This window comes from Salvelinus fontinalis, chromosome 6 (assembly GCF_029448725.1).
Source record: "Salvelinus fontinalis isolate EN_2023a chromosome 6, ASM2944872v1, whole genome shotgun sequence".
Lineage (NCBI taxonomy): Eukaryota > Metazoa > Chordata > Actinopteri > Salmoniformes > Salmonidae > Salvelinus > Salvelinus fontinalis.
The window spans coordinates 6,500,983-6,520,401 of NC_074670.1; the positions used below are offsets into that span (position 1 = coordinate 6,500,983).

At 44.1% G+C, this 19,419-nt stretch overlaps 1 protein-coding gene across 1 annotated transcript in view; it reads right to left on the reverse strand.

The window, feature by feature from the left end:
- The window catches only part of LOC129856911 (rap guanine nucleotide exchange factor 5-like), a 77,707-nt gene extending 63,145 nt beyond the window's left edge, over nucleotides 1-14,562 (reverse strand). Inside the window, exon 1 of the mRNA XM_055924671.1 lies at nucleotides 14,055-14,562. Within this exon, the coding sequence (XP_055780646.1) occupies nucleotides 14,055-14,246 (192 nt within the window). The 5' untranslated portion in view covers nucleotides 14,247-14,562. The remainder of the gene's footprint in view (nucleotides 1-14,054) is intronic.
- Nucleotides 14,563-19,419: the final 4,857 nt, after the last annotated feature.

The window sequence follows — 19,419 nt, forward strand, 5'->3', positions numbered from 1 at the left end:
ATGAATAGGTGGTAGAGTACAGTAGATTAATAGGTGGTAGAATACAGTAGATTAATAGGTGGTAGAGTACAGTAGATTAATAGATAGTAGAGTACAGTAGATGAATAGGTGGTAGAGTACAATAGATGAATAGGTGGTAGAGTACAGTAGATGAATAGGTGGTAGAGTACAGTAGATTAATAGGTGGTAGAATACAGTAGATTAATAGGTGGTAGAGTACAGTAGATTAATAGATAGTAGATTACAGTAGATTAATAGATGGTAGAGTTCAGTAGATTAATAGGTGGTAGAGTACAGTAGATTAATAGGTGGTAGAATACAGAAGATTAACAGATAGTAGATTACAGTAGATTAATAGATAGTAGAGTACAGTAGATTAATACGTAGAAGAGTACAATAGATTAATAGATGGTAGAGTACAGTAGATTAATAGGTGGTAGAGTACAGTAGATTAATAGATGGTAGAGTACAGTAGATTAATAGATAGTAGAGTACAGTAGATTAATACGTAGAAGAGTACAATAGATTAATAGATGGTAGAGTACAGTAGATTAATAGATGGTAGAGTACAGTAGATTAATAGATAGTAGAGTACAGTAGATTAATAGATGGTAGAGTACAGTAGATTAATAGGTGGTAGAGTACAGTAGATTAATACGTAGAAGAGTACAATAGATTAATAGATGGTAGAGTACAGTAGATTAATAGATAGTAGAGTACAGTAGATTAATAGATGGTAGAGTACAGTAGATTAATAGATAGTAGAGTACAGTAGATTAATAGGTGGTAGAATACAGAAGATTAACAGATAGTAGATTACAGTAGATTAATAGATAGTAGAGTACAGTAGATTAATACGTAGAAGAGTACAATAGATTAATAGATGGTAGAGTACGGTAGATTAATAGATGGTAGAGTACAGTAGATTAATAGATAGTAGAGTACAGTAGATTAATAGGTGGTAGAGTACAGTAGATTAATAGGTGGTAGAATACAGAAGATTAACAGATAGTAGATTACAGTAGATTAATAGATAGTAGAGTACAGTAGATTAATACGTAGAAGAGTACAATAGATTAATAGATAGTAGAGTACAGTAGATTAATAGGTGGTAGAGTACAGTAGATTAATAGATGGTAGAGTACAGTAGATTAATAGGTGGTGGGGTACAGTAGATAAATAGGTGGTAGAGTACAGTAAATTAATAGATGGTAGAGTACAGTAGATTAATACGTAGAAGAGTACAATAGATTAATAGATGGTAGAGTACAGTAGATGAATAGGTGGTAGAATACAGTACATTAATAGATAGTAGATTACAGTAGATGAATAGGTGGTAGAATACAGTAGATGAATAGGTGGTAGAGTACAGTAGATTAATAGATAGTAGAGTACAGTAGATTAATATATGGTAGAGTACAGTACTTTAATAGATGGTAGAGTACAGTAGATTAATATGTGGTAGAATACAGTAGAGGAATAGGTGGTAGAGTACAGTAGATTAATATATGGTAGATTACAGTAGATGAATAGATGGTAGAGTACAGTAGATTAATAGATAGTAGAGTACAGTAGATGAATAGATGGTAGAGTACAGTAGATTCATATGTGGTAGAGTACAGTAGATTAATATGTGGTAGAGTACAGTAGATTAATATGTGGTAGAGTACAGTAGATTAATAGGTGGTAGAGTACAGTAGATGAATAGATAGTAGAGTACAGTAGATTAATAGGTGGTAGAGTACAGTAGATGAATAGATAGTAGAGTACAGTAGATGAATATGTGGTAGAGTACAGTAGATTAATATGTGGTAGAGTACAGTAGATTAATATGTGGTAGAGTACAGTAGATGAATAGATAGTAGAGTACAGTAGATTAATAGGTGGTAGAGTACAGTAGATTAATAGATAGTAGAGTACAGTAGATTAATAGATGGTAGAGTACATTAGATTAATAGATGGTAGAGTACAGTAGATTAATAGGTGGTAGAGTACAGTAGATTAATAGATAGTAGAGTACAGTAGATTAATATGTGGTAGAATACAGTAGAGGAATAGGTGGTAGAGTACAGTAGATTAATATGTGGTAGAATAAAGTAGATGAATAGATGGTAGAGTACAGTAGATTAATAGATAGTAGAGTACAGTAGATGAATAGGTGGTAGAGTACAATAGATTATTAGGTGGTAGAGTACAGTAGATTAATATGTGGTAGAATAAAGTAGATGAATAGATGGTAGAGTACAGTAGATTAATAGATAGTAGATTACAGTAGATGAATAGGTGGTAGAGTACAATAGATTAATAGGTGGTAGAGTACAGTAGATGAATATGTGGTAGAATAAAGTAGATGAATAGATGGTAGAGTACAGTAGATTAATAGGTGGTAGAGTACAGTAGATTAATAGATGGTAGAGTACAGTAGATTAATAGGTGGTGGAGTACAGTAGATTAATAGGTGGTAGAATACAGTATATTAATTAATGGGTGGCCATGCACATTCTAATCATGTCTGTTGCTGGTGTAATTGGTGCCCGTTGAAGGATTGACACTGCTGGGTCTGGACTGGACTACTTAGTGTGTCATAATGAGGAGTCTACTGCATGCTACACACACACACACACACACACACACACACACACACACACACACACACACACACACACACACACACACACACACACACACACACACACACACACACACACACACACACACACACACACACACACACACACACACACACACACACACACACACACACACCAGTCAACACAAGCCTCTGCATGCCATTAGGCAGACAGACAGGCTGGAAGTGGCTGCAGTTTTCTGCTCTAATTGACTATTGCACTGAGGCATCCAGGGACCTTCAGCACAGCACCACTTCCTGACACACTTCAACTGATCACAAAGCATGGCCACACACACACACACATGCACAAACTAATGCACATCCACACAAGTAAAAAGCTGTCTATCAATGAGCAGAGCACTTTCCCCAACACAGGCAGCACAGAAATCACACGATCAGATCTGGACTGCCTCCCAAATGGCAGCCTATCCCCCCTGGTCAAAGGGAGTGCACTGTACAGGGAAAAGGGTGCCGTCTCTGATGCAGATCTTACAGGAAGGAACTTTTTCATGCGTATCCAAAAAGACCATTAATGGTAATGGTATTAGCATTTCCTTACACAGTACAGTGTCTGTGTCCCAAATGGCACCCTATTCCCTACATAGTGCATTACGTTTGATCAGGGCCCATAGGGGCTTTGGTGACAAGCAGTGCACTATGTAGGGAATAGGGTTCCATTTGGGATGCAGGCAGTGAGTCAAGGTGGGATTTGTAGAACATAACCGTTTCCCAGAATCTGAGGGCTGTGCTTCTCGGCATCCTGCTTCACACCATGACGACAGCTTAACAACACAGCTGCTTTCTATGAACCCTGTGACAGGCGCTGTGACAGGCGCTGTGACAGGCGCTGTGACAGGCGTTGTGACAGACTAGTGCCCTGTCCAGGGGGTTTACTTGTACATCAAGGTGCTGCACGCTACAGAAACAGGGGCTCCTGTCCCTATGGGGCATTCTGGCTCGGACAAGGCTTCATCTGAAACCTACATGGGGATGTCACCTCATGTACATTTCCAACCATAGGTTGCACAGTATTTAACATCATCAGATTATCCACTGATCCACAGCAATCAACAGCTTGGCAGTGCATGACGTGTACTGTTACTGTGGACTGATGGACTGATGAGCATCAAGGCTTTTACAGATACTTTTGTAACCCTTTCCAGCTTTATGCAAGTCAACAATTCTTAATCTTACGTCTTCTGAGATCTCTTTTGTTCGAGGCATGGTTCACATCAGGCAATGCTTCTTGAAGAATTTGCTATCACCAAAGGGGTCCCTGGCCCCAAAACGTTTGAGAACCCCTGCTCTAAAAAACAACAACTTAAAGACAGATACTGTATTTTGTGCTATGGCACCTTGAACAGTAAACCAAACTCGGGAGTAGAATCAGAGAGTGCCTCTGACCAGTCAACCAGCATCAGGCCAGGCGTGTCTCTCCTCTCCCCCCCCAAACAGTTATTGATCCTGTCTTTGCAGCTGCTGTGCTACTCTGTGGATGGGCTGGCCTCTGTGATCACAAGTGTCCATCTATAAACAATGGCACTGGCCTCCACTCCAGACTGGATGCTTTTAATGAGGCAGAGTGCAACTCTCTCTCTCTCCTCTCTCTCTCCTATCTCTCTCTCTCACTCCTCTCTGTCTTTCTCTCCTCTCACTCTCTCTCTCCTCTCTCTCCTCTCTCTCCTCTGTCTCTCTCTCTCTCTCCTCTCTCTCCTCTCTCTCCTCTCTCTCCTCTCTCTCCTCTCTCTCTCTCTCTCTCCTCTCTCTCTCCTCTCTCTCCTCTCTCTCCTCTCTCTCTCCTCTCTCTCTCTCTCTCTCTCCTCTCTCTCCTCTCTCTCCTCTCTCTCCTCTCTCTCCTCTCTCTCCTCTCTGTCTCTCTGGGACACAGTGTTCCTGTAGAAGTGGTGCAGGTGACCTCCAGTACCACTAGAATGTTTCCTAACATAAACCCTGTGGAGGAGAACCGCTATCCATCACTTAGACCCTGATAGGTCGTGTCCAGTTTGAATGAACTCCTAACCCACTACTGTGGCTGAGCAGTGAAACTCCCTCTGTTGGCTTGCTTTAGTTATTTCACATTTAAAAAAAAAAATGATGCTTACAAATGTTAAGTTATGTCAAAGTTGAGCTGATAACACGTACGTTTGATAAGTTGATACCACTTAACATTTTAAGTCAGGGTAGTAACATCTTTCTAAATGGAGACACTCCAGACGCTGTTTTCCCGTTCAGAGGGACCGTGCTGAAGGGATGCTGAGTGATGGCATTCTCTGTGTAACCACGGCTGAGGTAGCTCAAACATGTTCGCTATGAAGTCCGCAGCAGGACCTCCAGGGTCTTGATAGAACACAGATACACATAGAATTCTCTCTCTCACTGAGAAGAGTTTACATCAGAGGACTGTAGAGGAAGTGGTTTTTACTGAAGTGATGTGACGCAAGTCTGCCTGGGTTACTATCCAGAAGTGAGTTACTCAAATTCCTGCTTAGGCCGTTAACCTCCAGTCCGTCTCTAGGAATTGGCTCTGTGATGAAAATAGATAGACATGACATCTGCACATTATCTCAAACTGTTCTGTTCTGCAAGTGGACAAAAAAATTAAAAGAAATGAACAAGAAAACAAAGAAGACTGTGTCGGATGATCAAAACATTGATCCACTGTTACAGAATCCTTTAGGAAAACAAAGGAGCTATCTAGCATAGGGAAACATAAGCTTGTGGAATATTTACGACCTGGCAGCAATAACCCTCCATATCAACACAGGCTTCCTAGTGGAGATGACACGTCTCATAATCAGTACCATACATTATGCTGGGCTGGCAGACTTGAAAAATCACCAATTCACAACAACATGTAGGACACTGGCTTTAGTGCTAAGATACTGTATGTACTGTGCTGTGGAGAGTTATCTCTGTGTTCAAAATGGATTTGTCCTGGTAGGCTAGGAATGAAAAATGCTCAGCAAGTGCATTTTCTATGGAGGTGCTGTAGATTACGACGGCGTTAGAGGTAGCAATACGAGTAAACACAGAGATAAGTACACAGCTGCCCCTGAAAATGCAAGGCTACAACGGTAACAGACTAGAATAGGTGTAGAATACATGGAATGCATTATTATTCTTCATTTCAGAACATGTTGCTTTAGCATTCAGACGACAGTCAAGAAAGATCCTGTAATAAAAACATATTTTTGAGTGGTATTTTCCTTAAAGAATTAGTCAAGCTGTAAAGTTTTTAAAATGTATTTAACTAGGCAAGTCAGTTAAGAACAAATTCTTATTTTCAATGACAGCCTAGGAACAGTGAGTTAACTGCCTTGTTCAGGGGTAGAACAACAGATTTGTACCTTGTCAGCTCAGGGATTTGAACTTGCAACCTTTCGGTTACTAGCCCAACACTCTAACCACTAGGCAACCCTGCCGCCCCACTTGCCACGTCATCATGATGATGTGTTTTGCATTACTATGATGACATGACAAGTGACACTGCTTCTTGAGAGTCCAACTGACTTCCTTCCTATATACAGTAATTCAACTCCCCAACAGCTCGCTGTAAACAGAACATCTATCAGGGCAAGAACTGCACCACTTTCCAGGTGTAGTAGGACACTGCTTGGATGTTTTCATGAGGGTAGAGGTCAGTGTGTGTTACGGAGAGTACTGTATACTGTATGCGTTGTAGTGTCTTTTCATAATTCCTTTCCTTTAAACTGGAACTCTTCATGGTTCAAAGCCCTGCCTGTAATGTTATCTATTCTAAACCAACTCAGATCTTTGCCTCTTGGTCATACTCAGATCCCACCAACAAAGCATGTTCTCCTTTTTTGTGATGTGGGCTTTATTAAAAACCTTGAGAATAAAAATAGGTTTGAGCCCTACTTGAGACACCCACTTGACGTAGAAGAGTTCGCCCTACTGACAAAGAAGGTGACATTTACTGAAAGAACACACAACGACAAGGAGATGTTGTTATCACATCTAAGATGGCATTTAAGGCCATGCTACGGTGTACAGTAGAGTCACGTTCATTGTGGTGAATTATGACAAGCAGGGCTACAGTAACCAACCCTGCTCCAGGCTGCGTCCCAAATGGATCCCTATATAGTGACCTACAGTACTTTGACAAGGGTCCATAGGGCTCTGGTCAATCGTAGTGCACTATATAGGGAAAAAGGTGCAGTTTGGGACTCAACCCCAGTGTTTTGGAGAAAAGGTCAGGGACCTGCAGCATTGAAATCCACCCTGAAACCAACACAATGTCTTGGCATGGTGGGGAGACTGAGGGGCCAGCCCACGGTGGGGCCAGCCCACGGTGGGGCCAGCCAGGGGCCTGTGGAACTTGCGTCAGCTCTTCCTGCCATTGTTGCTGTACCGTTCTGCTGCACAGATAGAGACACAGCTGGCCAGGCAGGAAGGGAAGAACTGAGGCATCGTGGACTCAGCGCTCCAGGGTGGTTCTAGGTACAGACCTAGGATCAGCCTCCCTCCCCCAGGCCTGACCTTCACCATTAGTGGGCAAAATGCTACATTTTCCTAAGATCAGCATCTAGGGGCAACTTCACCCTACACCGAGCTAGCCAATCAGGACACCACCTCCTCTCAAGCGTTCTAATAGGCTGTTGGATCTTGACACAACATTGAGTGAGCGCTCTTAACCACCCAATAACACTGATAAAGCACAGATTGGATTCAGTTAACGGTATTGACGTTATGGTGGTTCTAAGTATACGGTAGTTAGGAACGAAATGCATCTCATTTGTTTTTAACAGGTTAATAAGGCAGTCACAGTAGCTAGCTAGAATGTTTGTCAATCATTTGCCATATAGCTCTTACAGTAGGTGTATTCCAAGGTAACTGAATAGGGTGTTACGTAGGACTTAATAATGCTCCTCTCTAGATCCTTCTAGTTCTCAGAATAACAAGTGAGTGGGCAGGCAATAGGCTTGGTTCACTAGGGCAGGGTTCTCCAACCCTGTTCCTGGAGATGCCCTCCTGGAGGTTTCCACTCCAACCCTGTTCCTGGAGATGCCCTCCTGGAGGTTTTCACTCCAACCCTGTTCCTGGAGAGATGCCCTTCTGGAGGTTTCCACTCCCTGTTCCTGGAGATGCCCTCCTGGAGGTTTTCACTCCAACCCTGTTCCTGGAGAGACCCTCCTGGAGGTTTTCACTCCAACCCTGTTCCTGGAGAGATACCCTCCTGGAGGTTTTCACCTCAACCCTGTTCCTGGAGAGATACCCTCCTGTAGGTTTGAACTCCAACCCTGTTCCTGGAGAGATCCTTCTGGCAGAGGCATTACCGGATATGAACCATCCAATAATACCAGATGACAAGTTAAGATCATTTGGATGAATGGTTGGCTCTAGAGGGAGTGGTGCTCTAGAGGGAGTGGTGCTCTAGGGGGAGTGGTGCTCTAGGGGGAGTGGTGATCTAGAGGGAGTGGTGATCTAGAGGGAGTGGTGCTCTAGATGGAGTGGTGCTTATAGAGGCAGTGGTGCTCTAGATAGGGTGATCTAGAGGAAGTGGTGCTCTAGAGGGAGTGGTGCTCTAGAGGGAGTGGTGCTCTAAAGGGAGTGGTGCTCTAAAGGGAGTGGTGCTCTAGAGGGAGTGGTGCTCTAGATGGAGTGGTGCTCTAGAGGGAGTGGTGCTCTAGAGGGAGTGGTGCTCTAAAGGGAGTGGTGCTCTAGAGGGAGTGGTGCTCTAGATGGAGTGGTGCTCTAGAGGGAGTGGTGCTCTAGAGGGAGTGGTGCTCTAAAGGGAGTGGTGCTCTAGAGGGAGTGGTGCTCTAGATGGAGTGGTGCTTATAGAGGGAGTGGTGCTTATAGAGGGAGTGGTGCTCTAGAAGGAGTGGTGCTTATAGAGGGAGTGGTGCTCTAGAGGGAGTGGTGCTCTAGAGGGAGTGGTGCTTATAGAGGGAGTGGTGCTCTAGAGGGAGGGGTGCTTATAGAGGGAGTGGTACTCTAGAGGGAGTGGTGATCTAGAGAGTATGGTGCTTATAGAGGGAGTGGTGCTTATAGAGGGAGTGGTGCTTATAGAGGGAGTGGTGCTCTAGAGGGAGTGGTGCTCTAAAGGGAGTGGTGCTCTAGAGGGAGTGGTGCTCTAGATGGAGTGGTGCTTATAGAGGGAGTGGTGCTTATAGAGGGAGTGGTGCTCTAGAAGGAGTGGTGCTTATAGAGGGAGTGGTGCTCTAGAGGGAGTGGTGCTCTAGAGGGAGTGGTGCTTATAGAGGGAGTGGTGCTCTAGAGGGAGGGGTGCTTATAGAGGGAGTGGTACTCTAGAGGGAGTGGTGATCTAGAGAGTATGGTGCTTATAGAGGGAGTGGTGCTTATAGAGGGAGTGGTGCTTATAGAGGGAGTGGTGCTTATAGAGGGAGTGGTGCTCTAGAGGGAGTGGTGCTCTAGAGGGAGTGGTGCTCTAGAGGGAGTGGTGCTCTAGAGAGAGTGGTGCTTATAGCGGGAGAGGTGCTCTAGAGGGAGTGGTGCTTATAGAGGGAGAGGTGATCTAGAGAGAGTGGTGCTTATAGAGGGAGTGGTGCTCTAGAGAGTCTGGTGCTTATAGAGGGAGTGGTGCTCTAGAGAGAGTGGTGCTTATAGAGGGAGAGGTGATCTAGAGGGAGTGGTGCTCTAGAGGGAGTGGTGCTTATAGAGAGAGTGGTGCTCTAGAGAGAGTGGTGCTTATAGCGGGAGAGATGCTCTAGAGGGAGTGGTGCTCTAGAGGAATTTGTGCTTATAGAGGGAGTGGTGCTCTAGAGAGAGTGGTGCTTATAGAGGGAGTGGTGCTCTAGAGAGAGTGATGCTTATAGAGGGAGTGGTGCTCTAGAGAGTCTGGTGCTTATAGAGGGAGTGGTGCTCTAGAGGGAGTGGTGCTTATAGAGAGAGTGGTGCTCTAGAGAGAGTGGTGCTTATAGAGGGAGAGGTGATCTAGAGAGAGTGGTGCTTATAGAGGGAGTGGTGCTCTAGAGAGAGTGGTGCTTATAGAGGGAGTGGTGCTGTAGAGAGTGGTGCTTATAGAGGGAGTGGTGTTCTAGAGAGAGTGGTGCTTGTAGAGGGAGTGGTGCTCTAGAGTGAGTGGTGCTTATAGAGGGAGAGGTGATCTAGAGAGAGTGGTGCTTATAGAGGGAGTGGTGCTTATAGAGCTAGAGGTGATCTAGAGAGAGTGGTGCTTATAGAGGGAGTGGTGCTCTAGAGAGAGTGGTGCATATAGAGGGAGTGGTGCTCTAGAGAGAGTGGTGCTTTAGAGGGAGTGGTGCTCTAGAGAGAGTGGTGCTTATAGCGGGAGAGATGCTCTAGAGGGAGTGGTGCTTATAGAGGGAGTGGTGCTCTAGAGAGAGTGGTGCTTATAGAGGGAGAGGTGATCTAGAGGGAGAGGTGATATAGAGGGAGAGGTGATCTAGAGGGAGTGGTGCTCGAGAGGGATTGGTGCTCTAGAGGGAGTGGTGCTTATAGAGGGAGTGGTGCTCTAGAAAGAGTGGTGCTTATAGAGGGAGTGATGCTCTAGAGGGTGTGGGGCTTATAGAGGGAGTGGTGCTCTAGAGAGAGTGGTGCTTATAGAGGGAGTGGTGCTCTAGAGGGTGTGGGGCTTATAGAGGGAGTGGTGCTCTAGAGGGTGTGGGGCTTATAGAGAGAGTGGTGCTTATAGAGGGAGTGGTGCTTATAGAGGGAGTGGTGATCTAGAGAGAGTGGTGCTTATAGAGGGAGTGGTGCTCTAGAGAGAGTGATATTTATAGAGGGAGTGGTACTGTAGAGAGTGGTGCTTATAGAGGGAGTGGTGCTCTAGAGAGAGTGGTGCTTATAGAGGGAGAGGTGATCTAGAGAGAGTGGTGCTCTAGAGCGAGTGGTGCTTATAGAGGGAGAGGTGATCTAGAGAGAGTGGTGCTTATAGAGGGAGTGGTGCTCTAGAGAGAGTGGTGATCTAGAGGGAGTGGTGCTCTAGAGAGAGTGGTGCTTATAGAGGGAGTGGTGCTCTAGAGAGAGTGGTGCTTATAGAGGGAGAGGTGATCTAGAGAGAGTGGTGCTCTAGAGAGAGTGGTGCTTATAGAGGGAGAGGTGATCTAGAGAGAGTGGTGCTTATAGAGGGAGAGGTGATCTAGAGAGAGTGGTGCTTATAGAGGGAGTGGTGCTCTAGAGAGAGTGGTGATCTAGAGGGAGTGGTGCTCTAGAGAGAGTGGTGCTTATAGAGGGAGTGGTGCTCTAGAGAGAGTGGTGCTTATAGAGGGAGAGGTGATCTAGAGAGAGTGGTGCTCTAGAGAGAGTGGTGCTTATAGAGGGAGAGGTGATCTAGAGAGAGTGGTGCTTATAGAGGGAGTGGTGCTCTAGAGAGAGTGGTGCTTATAGAGGGAGTGGTGCTCTAGAGAGAGTGGTGCTCTAGAGGGAGTGGTGCTTATAAGCATTATGAATCAACACACAGTACAGCATACACTCATGCAACACACACATGCAACACACATACGTATACAAGCACACACAGGAACTGTATGCCCCAGAGTCAGACATCTAATGTATCTAATGTAGTGGGACTGTGTGTTAGAGAATGTCAGACATCTAATGTAGTGGGACTGTGTGTTAGAGAATGTCAGACATCTAATGTAGGTGGACTGTGTGTTAGAGAATGTCAGACATCTAATGTAGTGGGACTGTGTGTTAGAGAATGTCAGACATCTAATGTAGGTGGACTGTGTGTTAGAGAATGTCAGACATCTAATGTAGGTGGACTGTGTGTTAGAGAATGTCAGACATCTAATGTAGGTGGACTGTGTGTTAGAGAATGTCAGACATGGTATTTAATGTAGTGGGACTGTGTGTTAGAGAATGACAGACATCTAATGTAGTGGGACTGTGTGTTAGAGAATGTCAGACATCTAATGTATCTATTGTAGTGGGACTGTGTGTTAGAGAATGTCAGACATGGTATCTAATGTAGTGGGACTGTGTGTGTTAGATAATAGTATGCTAATTGGGATAGATACAATTAGAATACAAGATAAGAGTATCATTTGAATTAGAGACATATTGATGCACCCACTCTGAGGCAGCTGATACTGTACTGTTAAAATAATGCTTTGTGCAATTTAGCGTGAGATAAAATGGGACTATATTTCTTAATTAAGATTGTGCTTTCATCTCCGACACTGTTGAATTACAGTAGTAACAAAGCCAATAGTCACAACTGCTGTATGAGGATTACCCACTCTCCAAAACATATTGTCCCCACATGCTTTTACTTTCAGTCACATGAACTGGATGCACTGACTGAATTATTTGTTGAATGATGTGCATGTGTCATCTCAGGACGGCTCACAATCATAAAACACACACTTTTGTGTATTGTTCAACTAGTTTTGCTACAGTACACACATCACTTTTCATTCCCCCTCGTTCAGTCATACAGAACACTCTTAGAGAAAAAGCTGCTAAATACAACCATACAGGGTTCTTTGGTTTGTCCCCATATGGGAACCCTTCTTAGTGCCGGGTAGAATCCTCTATGAAGGGTTCTGCTTAGAACCGTTTATGAAGGATTCTGCAGAGAACCCTTTTATCTTTGGACGGTTCTTCCTAGAATCCTCAATAAATGGTTCCACCAGCCAATTTTATTATTTTTGACAATACATAACATATATCATAAGGCCTTTATTTGAAGGCCTAGTTATATCCTAACACAGTGGTGTTAGGAATCTCCTGGTTTACAGGCCACATCAGGCCTGTAAGTCACATTATGCGGGCTTGCAAAGTGATATGTAATTCCTACTGGAATCCAGCCAGTGTTAGGATATCCAACATTGTTAATCACCTACAACCTGTATTCAGAATGAGTGCCAGGGTAGAGCAGATTGAATACTGAGGCTGCCTCAATCATCTAACTGGAACAACCATCTCAGTAACGGGTGCAATACATCCAACAGAAAGGATATGTTATTTATCATTGTGTAGCATAAAGTTAATCCAAATGAATAAATGTACACGCAAAACACAGATATTACAGTAAAACCAAACATCTGAAAATCTCCCTGCAGTAGAGCTGGGAAATAGTCATTATGGTTCTATGTAAAACCCTACTTGCCTTCCAAAGAACCCTTTCTTCCAAAAACGCTTCTTAGGATGTTAAAGGTTCTAGGTAGAACCCTTTGCCTTACTAAGAACACTGGTTTTCCAAAAGGGTTCTTCTGATCAAAACGGTTCTTGGTAGAACCCTATCCCTCTGCAAGGAACTCTTTTGGAACCCTTTTTTCTAAGAGTGTAGTGTTTGAGTGTCTGGTGATTTCTCTAGACTAACTCTGTCACAGTGTTTGAGTGTCTGGTGATTTCTCTAGACTAACTCTGTCACAGTGTTTGAGTGTCTGGTGATTTCTCTAGACTAACTCTGTCACAGTGTTTGAGTGTCTGGTGATTTCTCTAGACTAACTCTGTCACAGTGTTTGAGTGTCTGGTGATTTCTCTAGACTAACTCTGTCACAGTGTTTGAGTGTCTGGTGATTTCTCTAGACTAACTCTGTCACAGTGTTTAAGTGTCTGGTGATTTCTCTAGACCAACTCTGTCACTGTTTGAGTGTCTGGTGATTTCTCTAGACTAACTCTGTCACAGTGTTTGAGTGTCTGGTGATTTCTCTAGACTAACTCTGTCACAGTGTTTGAGTGTCTGGTGATTTCTCTAGACTAACTCTGTCACAGTGTTTGAGTGTCTGGTGATTTCTCTAGACTAACTCTGTCACAGTGTTTGAGTGTCTGGTGATTTCTCTAGACTAACTCTGTCACAGTGTTTGAGTGTCTGGTGATTTCTCTAGACTAACTCTGTCACAGTGTTTAAGTGTCTGGTGATTTCTCTAGACCAACTCTGTCACTGTTTAAGTGTCTGGTGATTTCTCTAGACTAACTCTGTCACAGTGTTTGAGTGTCTGGTGATTTCTCTAGACTAACTCTGTCACAGTGTTTAAGTGTCTGGTGATTTCTCTAGACCAACTCTGTCACTGTTTGAGTGTCTGGTGATTTCTCTAGACTAACTCTGTCACAGTGTTTAAGTGTCTAGTGATTTCTCTAGACCAACTCTGTCACAGTGTTTGAGAGTGTGATGATTTCTCTAGACTAACTCTGTCACAGTGTTTGAGAGTGTGATGATTTCTCTAGCTCTGTCACAGTGTTTGAGTGTCTGGTGATTTCTCTAGACTAACTCTGTCACAGTGTTTGAGAGTGTGATGATTTCTCTAGACTAACTCTGTCACAGTGTTTGAGTGTCTGGTGATTTCTCTAGACTAACTCTGTCACAGTGTTTGAGAGTGTGATGATTTCTCTAGACTAACTCTGTCACAGTGTTTGAGAGTGTGGTGATTTCTCTAGACTAACTCTGTCACAGTGTTTGAGAGTGTGATGATTTCTCTAACTCTGTCACAGTGTTAATATTCTGTGAATGCAGCGTGACGTTGTCTCTCACCTCTGCTGTCCTCTCCGGGGCGGCCTTGCTGCTGTTGTTGTGGTTCTGGAGGAAGCGGCATCCGTCCTTGGCCAGTCTCTGGACCATCTCCAGACGGGACAGGTCCTCCTTGTCGTGCAGGGCACACACACCCCCCGGCTGCAGCGCCGGGGACCCAGAGAATATGTACTTCAGGCCACAGTCCCACGACATTACTATAGAGTAGAACCAGCACGGTGTACTCCTCTCCTCCTCTCTCACAGTGCACTCCAAAGGTGTGTGTGAGGCGGATGGGCCGGGCAACCTTGAGTGTGTGTCTGTCTGGCTGTTTGTCTGTGTGTGTGTGTCTGTGAGCGCAGGTGAGTTACGGCCTCCTCTCACTAAGCCAAAGCAGATCCCTGTAGAAGCATCAACAACAGCTCCGGCTGGCTCTCTGGTTGGCCTGCAGATGCAGAAATAGAGGGATAGAGAGGGCTGTGAAGCAGCAAGGACTCCAGGTGCCTATGTTCTATATGCTTAGATCCAGAGGGAGAGAGAGACTGACTGCTACTCCCTCCTTCCCTTCCATTTCACTGCTGGGGAAGGAGGGAGGGGAGAGAGGGAGGGAGGGGAGAGAGGGAGGGAAAGAGAGGGGGAGGGGAGGGACGGAAGGAAGGAAGGAAGAGAGGGAGGGAGGGAGGTAGAGAGAGGGGGAGAGACAGGGAGAGAGTGAGGGCGAGAGAGAGAGGGGGGGAGAGGGGATCAGGAAACATCTGGTAAAGCACTCAAGACCAGCCCCTGCAGAGGAAGTTCCACTATCTCTACCTCCCCCTGTCCATGCTGGCTGAGGTGGGCTGGGCCTGGGTGGGTGAACACTGGGGGGGGGGGGGGGGGGGGGGGTAGACAGGGGGGGGTAGGGGGGAGTTTGGAACCACTGAGAGAACACAGAGGTAAACACAGTGGAAGAATCTGGGTTCACTTTCCAAAAATGTCCCAAACAACGATATGTTAGTTGTTAGATATTTTCAGAAGAACATTCAGTGCTGCTGTCACACGGTGGTCTGTCACAGAGTGGTCTGTCACAGAGTGGTCTGTCACAGGTTGGTCTGTCACAGAGTGGTCTGTCACAGAGTGGTCTGTCACAGGTTGGTCTGTCACAGGTTGGTCTGTCACAGGTTGGTCTGTCACAGGTTGGTCTGTCACAAAGTGGTCTGTCACAGGTTGGTCTGTCACAGAGTGGTCTGTCACAGAGTGGTCTGTCACAGAGTAGTCTGTCACAGAGTGGTCTGTCACACGGTGGTCTGTCACAGAGTGGTCTGTCACAGAGTGGTCTGTCACAGGTTGGTCTGTCACAGAGTGGTCTGTCACAGAGTGGTCTGTCACACGGTGGTCTGTCACAGAGTGGTCTGTCACAGGTTGGTCTGCCGTTGTGCTCGTCCTCTCCTTGCTCCGTTCTGTACTTTCTGTTATTGAATAGGTGGGTCAGACTGAAGAGTTGGGTCTGAGTGACATTGAAGGTCCTTTACACACCATAGCTCCTACAAAACCCCATCGGGATGCATGTGATGATGGCTGAGTAGGTCTCATTCGTAAAAAATTGTTTTTTTAATTGCCTTAAATTCTCTTAAGTAACTGCCACTTTTTTTTCAAATTTTCGCCTAATATTACATACCCAAATCTAACTGCCTGTAGCTCAGGCCCTGAAGCAAGGATATGCATATTCGTGGTACCATTTGAAAGGAAACCCTTTGAAGTTTGTGGAAATGTGAAAGGGATGTAACACAATAGATCTGGTAAAAGATAATACAAAGAAAAAACCAACCGTTCTTTTGTATTTTTTTGTAGCATCATATTTGAAATGCAAGAGAAAGGCCATAATGTATTATTTCAGCCCAGGTGCAATTTAGATATTGGCCACTAGATGACAGTAGTGTATGTGCAAAGTTTTAGGCTGATCCAATGAATCATTGCATTTCTGTTCAACATTTCTAATCAAGACTGCCCAAATGTGCCTAATTTGTTTATTAATAACTTTTCATGTTCAAAATTAGGCACTCTCCTCAAACAATAGTATGGTATTATTTCACTGTAATAGCTACTGTAAATTGGACACTGCAGTTAGATTAACAAGAATTTAAGCTTTCAACCAATATCAGATATGTCTATGTCCTGGGAAATGTTCTTGTTACTTACAACCTCATGCTAATCGCATTAGCCTACGTTAGCTCAACCGTCCCGTGGAAGGGACACCTATCCCGAAGAAGATGGGTCACTTCTTTAGTGCCCACATAATAATCATATAAGCCAATTACAATATCACTCACACTCTATGACATACAGATGTAGGATCTTAATTTGATCACTCTGTTGCAGGAGAACTAAACGTATAGTGTATTTGAAGGTTAAAAAAAGCTTATTTCGCTTGATTTTCCCTTACGAAAAATGTATCAACCCCTACAAAATGTTAATTCATTATAATCCACATAATAACTCACATTTTCTGTTGCTGCAGGATTATTTTCCTGCTGTAGCAAACTGGCTCAGATTAAGATCCTTCATCTGTACTGCTACTATGTGGAATATGTATGATAAGGAAACTATGCAAAAAATAAATAGGAAATCCTATTTCTCCAGAATTACATGCACTTTGTCCAATTAAACATGTATTTTCTGGGCAGAAATTATAATCATACGATGAATGACCTTTGTGACCTTCTCCTCTGTAATCCACTTAATAATAATAGTCGATAACATTTCCGTCCCAAAGGGGTGTCATATTTCCTATGTAGTGCACTACTTTTGACCAGAACACATAGGGCTATGGTTAAAAGAAGTGTACTATATCGGAAACAGGGTGCCATTTGGGACAAAGGTGACGTCTCCTGATGAAAGCCAGGGCTTTATCTACCGCACATTATGCATTTACCACTATGGTCTATATATCATTTGACCCCTCTTCCTGTTATCATAGAAAACCTCTCAACCCTGTCTCAAACGATGTGCTTACACATTTTGTATGATGAACGGAAACACAGCAAGTCAATGAGGTCATGAATCTAAACAACCAAGCCTTGACATTATAGATGTCATGCATTGAGCTACAGTAGTGTATTGATATCTCTGCCTCTGTTGGCTGTGCTACACAACCCAGGGTTTGTATTAAACAAACAATTCTCTGGTACCAGCACAGTCTATTCCTGGTCTGAATAGCCCACCACCACCACCCACCAACTGTACAGTACAAGACAAAAGGGAGATGTGGGTCCAGTCACCTGGGCAATGCCAGGTGCGCTCTCATTCCTACTGTGAACAAACCAAAGCATAGACCTTAACCACATCAGAGAGATTCCCCCTCGAGTCTTCTTAGCCTCCTTGGCTCTCTGCCATCCACTCAGTCCAAAAGATGTAGGTGTTGACAAGGCCCTATCCCAGCTGTTGGTGGCTATTCACTATACAGGCAACAGGGTGCCATTTGGGACGCAGTCATGGTCTTTCTTGTGTTGAGCTGCAAGTCTCTCCAGAGATGTTTGGTCGGGTTCCAGTCCGGGCTCTGCCTGGGCCTCTCAAGGACATTCAGAGACTTGTCACGAAGCCACTCCTGCGTTGTCTTGGCTGTGTGCTTAGGGTCGTTGTCCTGTTGGAAGGTGAACCTTCACCCCAGTCTGAGGTCCTGAGCACTCTGGAGCAGGTTTTCATCAAAGAGCTCTCTGTTCTTTGCTCCGTTCATATTTCCCTCGATCCTGACTAAGTTCAATCTTGGTTTCATCAGACCAGAAAATCATGTTTCTCATGGTCTGAGAGTCTTTTGGTGCCTTTTGGCAAAATCAGAGGGCTGTCATGTGGTTTTTACTGAGGAGTGGCTTCCGTCTGGCCACTCTACCATAAAGGCATGATTGGTGGAGTGGTGCAGGGATGGTTGTCCTTCTGGAAGGTTCTCCCATCTCCACAGAGGAACTTTGTAGCTCTGTCAGAGTGACCATCGGGTTCTTGGCCAATTCCCTTCTCCCCAGATTGCTCAGTTTGGCCGGGCAGCCAGCTCTAGGAAGAGTCTTGGTGATTCCAAACTTCTTCCATTTAACAATGATGGCCACTGTGTTCTTGGGAACCTTCAATGCTGCAGAAATGTTTTGGTACCCTTCCTTAGATCTGTGCCTCGGCACAATCCTGTCTTAGAGCTCTACGTACAGTTCCTTCGACCTCTTGGTTTGGTTTTTGCTCTGACATACACAGTCCACTGTGGGACCTTATATGGACAGGTGTGTACCTTTCAAAATCATGTTCAATCAATTGAATTTATCACAGGTGGACTCCAATCAAGTTGTAAAAATATTTGTGGAAAAAATTTGGAAAAAGTCAAGGGGTCTGAATACTTTCCGAATGAACTGTACATAGGACATTTGAAAAACAAAAGTGACAGGACAAATGATAATTTGATCGTAGCGGGAACAGAGAAAGATGTGCTCCTTGGTAGAGTGTGGTAGGATATATGGACATATTTCCCTTTTAAAAGACTGTGACATTTCTTAATAAACTTCATTTGAATGTCTTTGCTTACTGCTCCTATTACCAGACATTATATAAATATATAGGGCTCTATTCAATCCGCATCGCAGAACTACAGCTTTACAGCGTGATTGAAATTGAAAGGCAACGCTCACACTTTTTAGTGGAGGCTGCATTCAGGTTAAACGCTGCATATGTCGGCTCAATAGGAAATGACCTTAACGTTTTCTATTGCGGAATCCTTAACCCTTCAGCTTTATGATTGAATAGAGCCCCTCGTCTCAGATTCATGGACATGTCAAATCAGACATTAACTGCTCAAATTAAGCTTGTCTGGAGCCCTGTAATTACATATAGACTGACACGCACATATGTGCTAGAGCAGGCTAAAACAAGGACATTAATTCTCAGTATGATATGTGCTAGAGCAGACTAAAACAAGGACATTCATTCTCAGTATGATATGTGCTAGAGCAGACTAAAACAAGGACATTCATTCTCAGTATGATATGTGCTAGAGCAGACTAAAACAAGGACATTCATTCTCAGTATGATATGTGCTAGAGCAGACTAAAACAAGGACATTCATTCTCAGTATGATATGTGCTAGAGCAGACTAAAACAAGGACATTCATTCTCAGTATGATATGTGCTAGAGCAGACTAAAACAAGGACATTCATTCTCAGTATGATATGTGCTAGAGCAGACTAAAACAAGGACATTCATTATCTGTATGATATGTGCTAGAGCAGACTAAAACAAGGACATTCATTCTCAGTATGAACGCTTTATCTATCGCTCTAATATATAGTTTTTACCCTGTCAGCAATGTGCTGCTTGACTGGGTCTTAGCAAAACCCTTCAACTGTACAGGAAAAAAAACTGCTGATGCACACAAAGCTA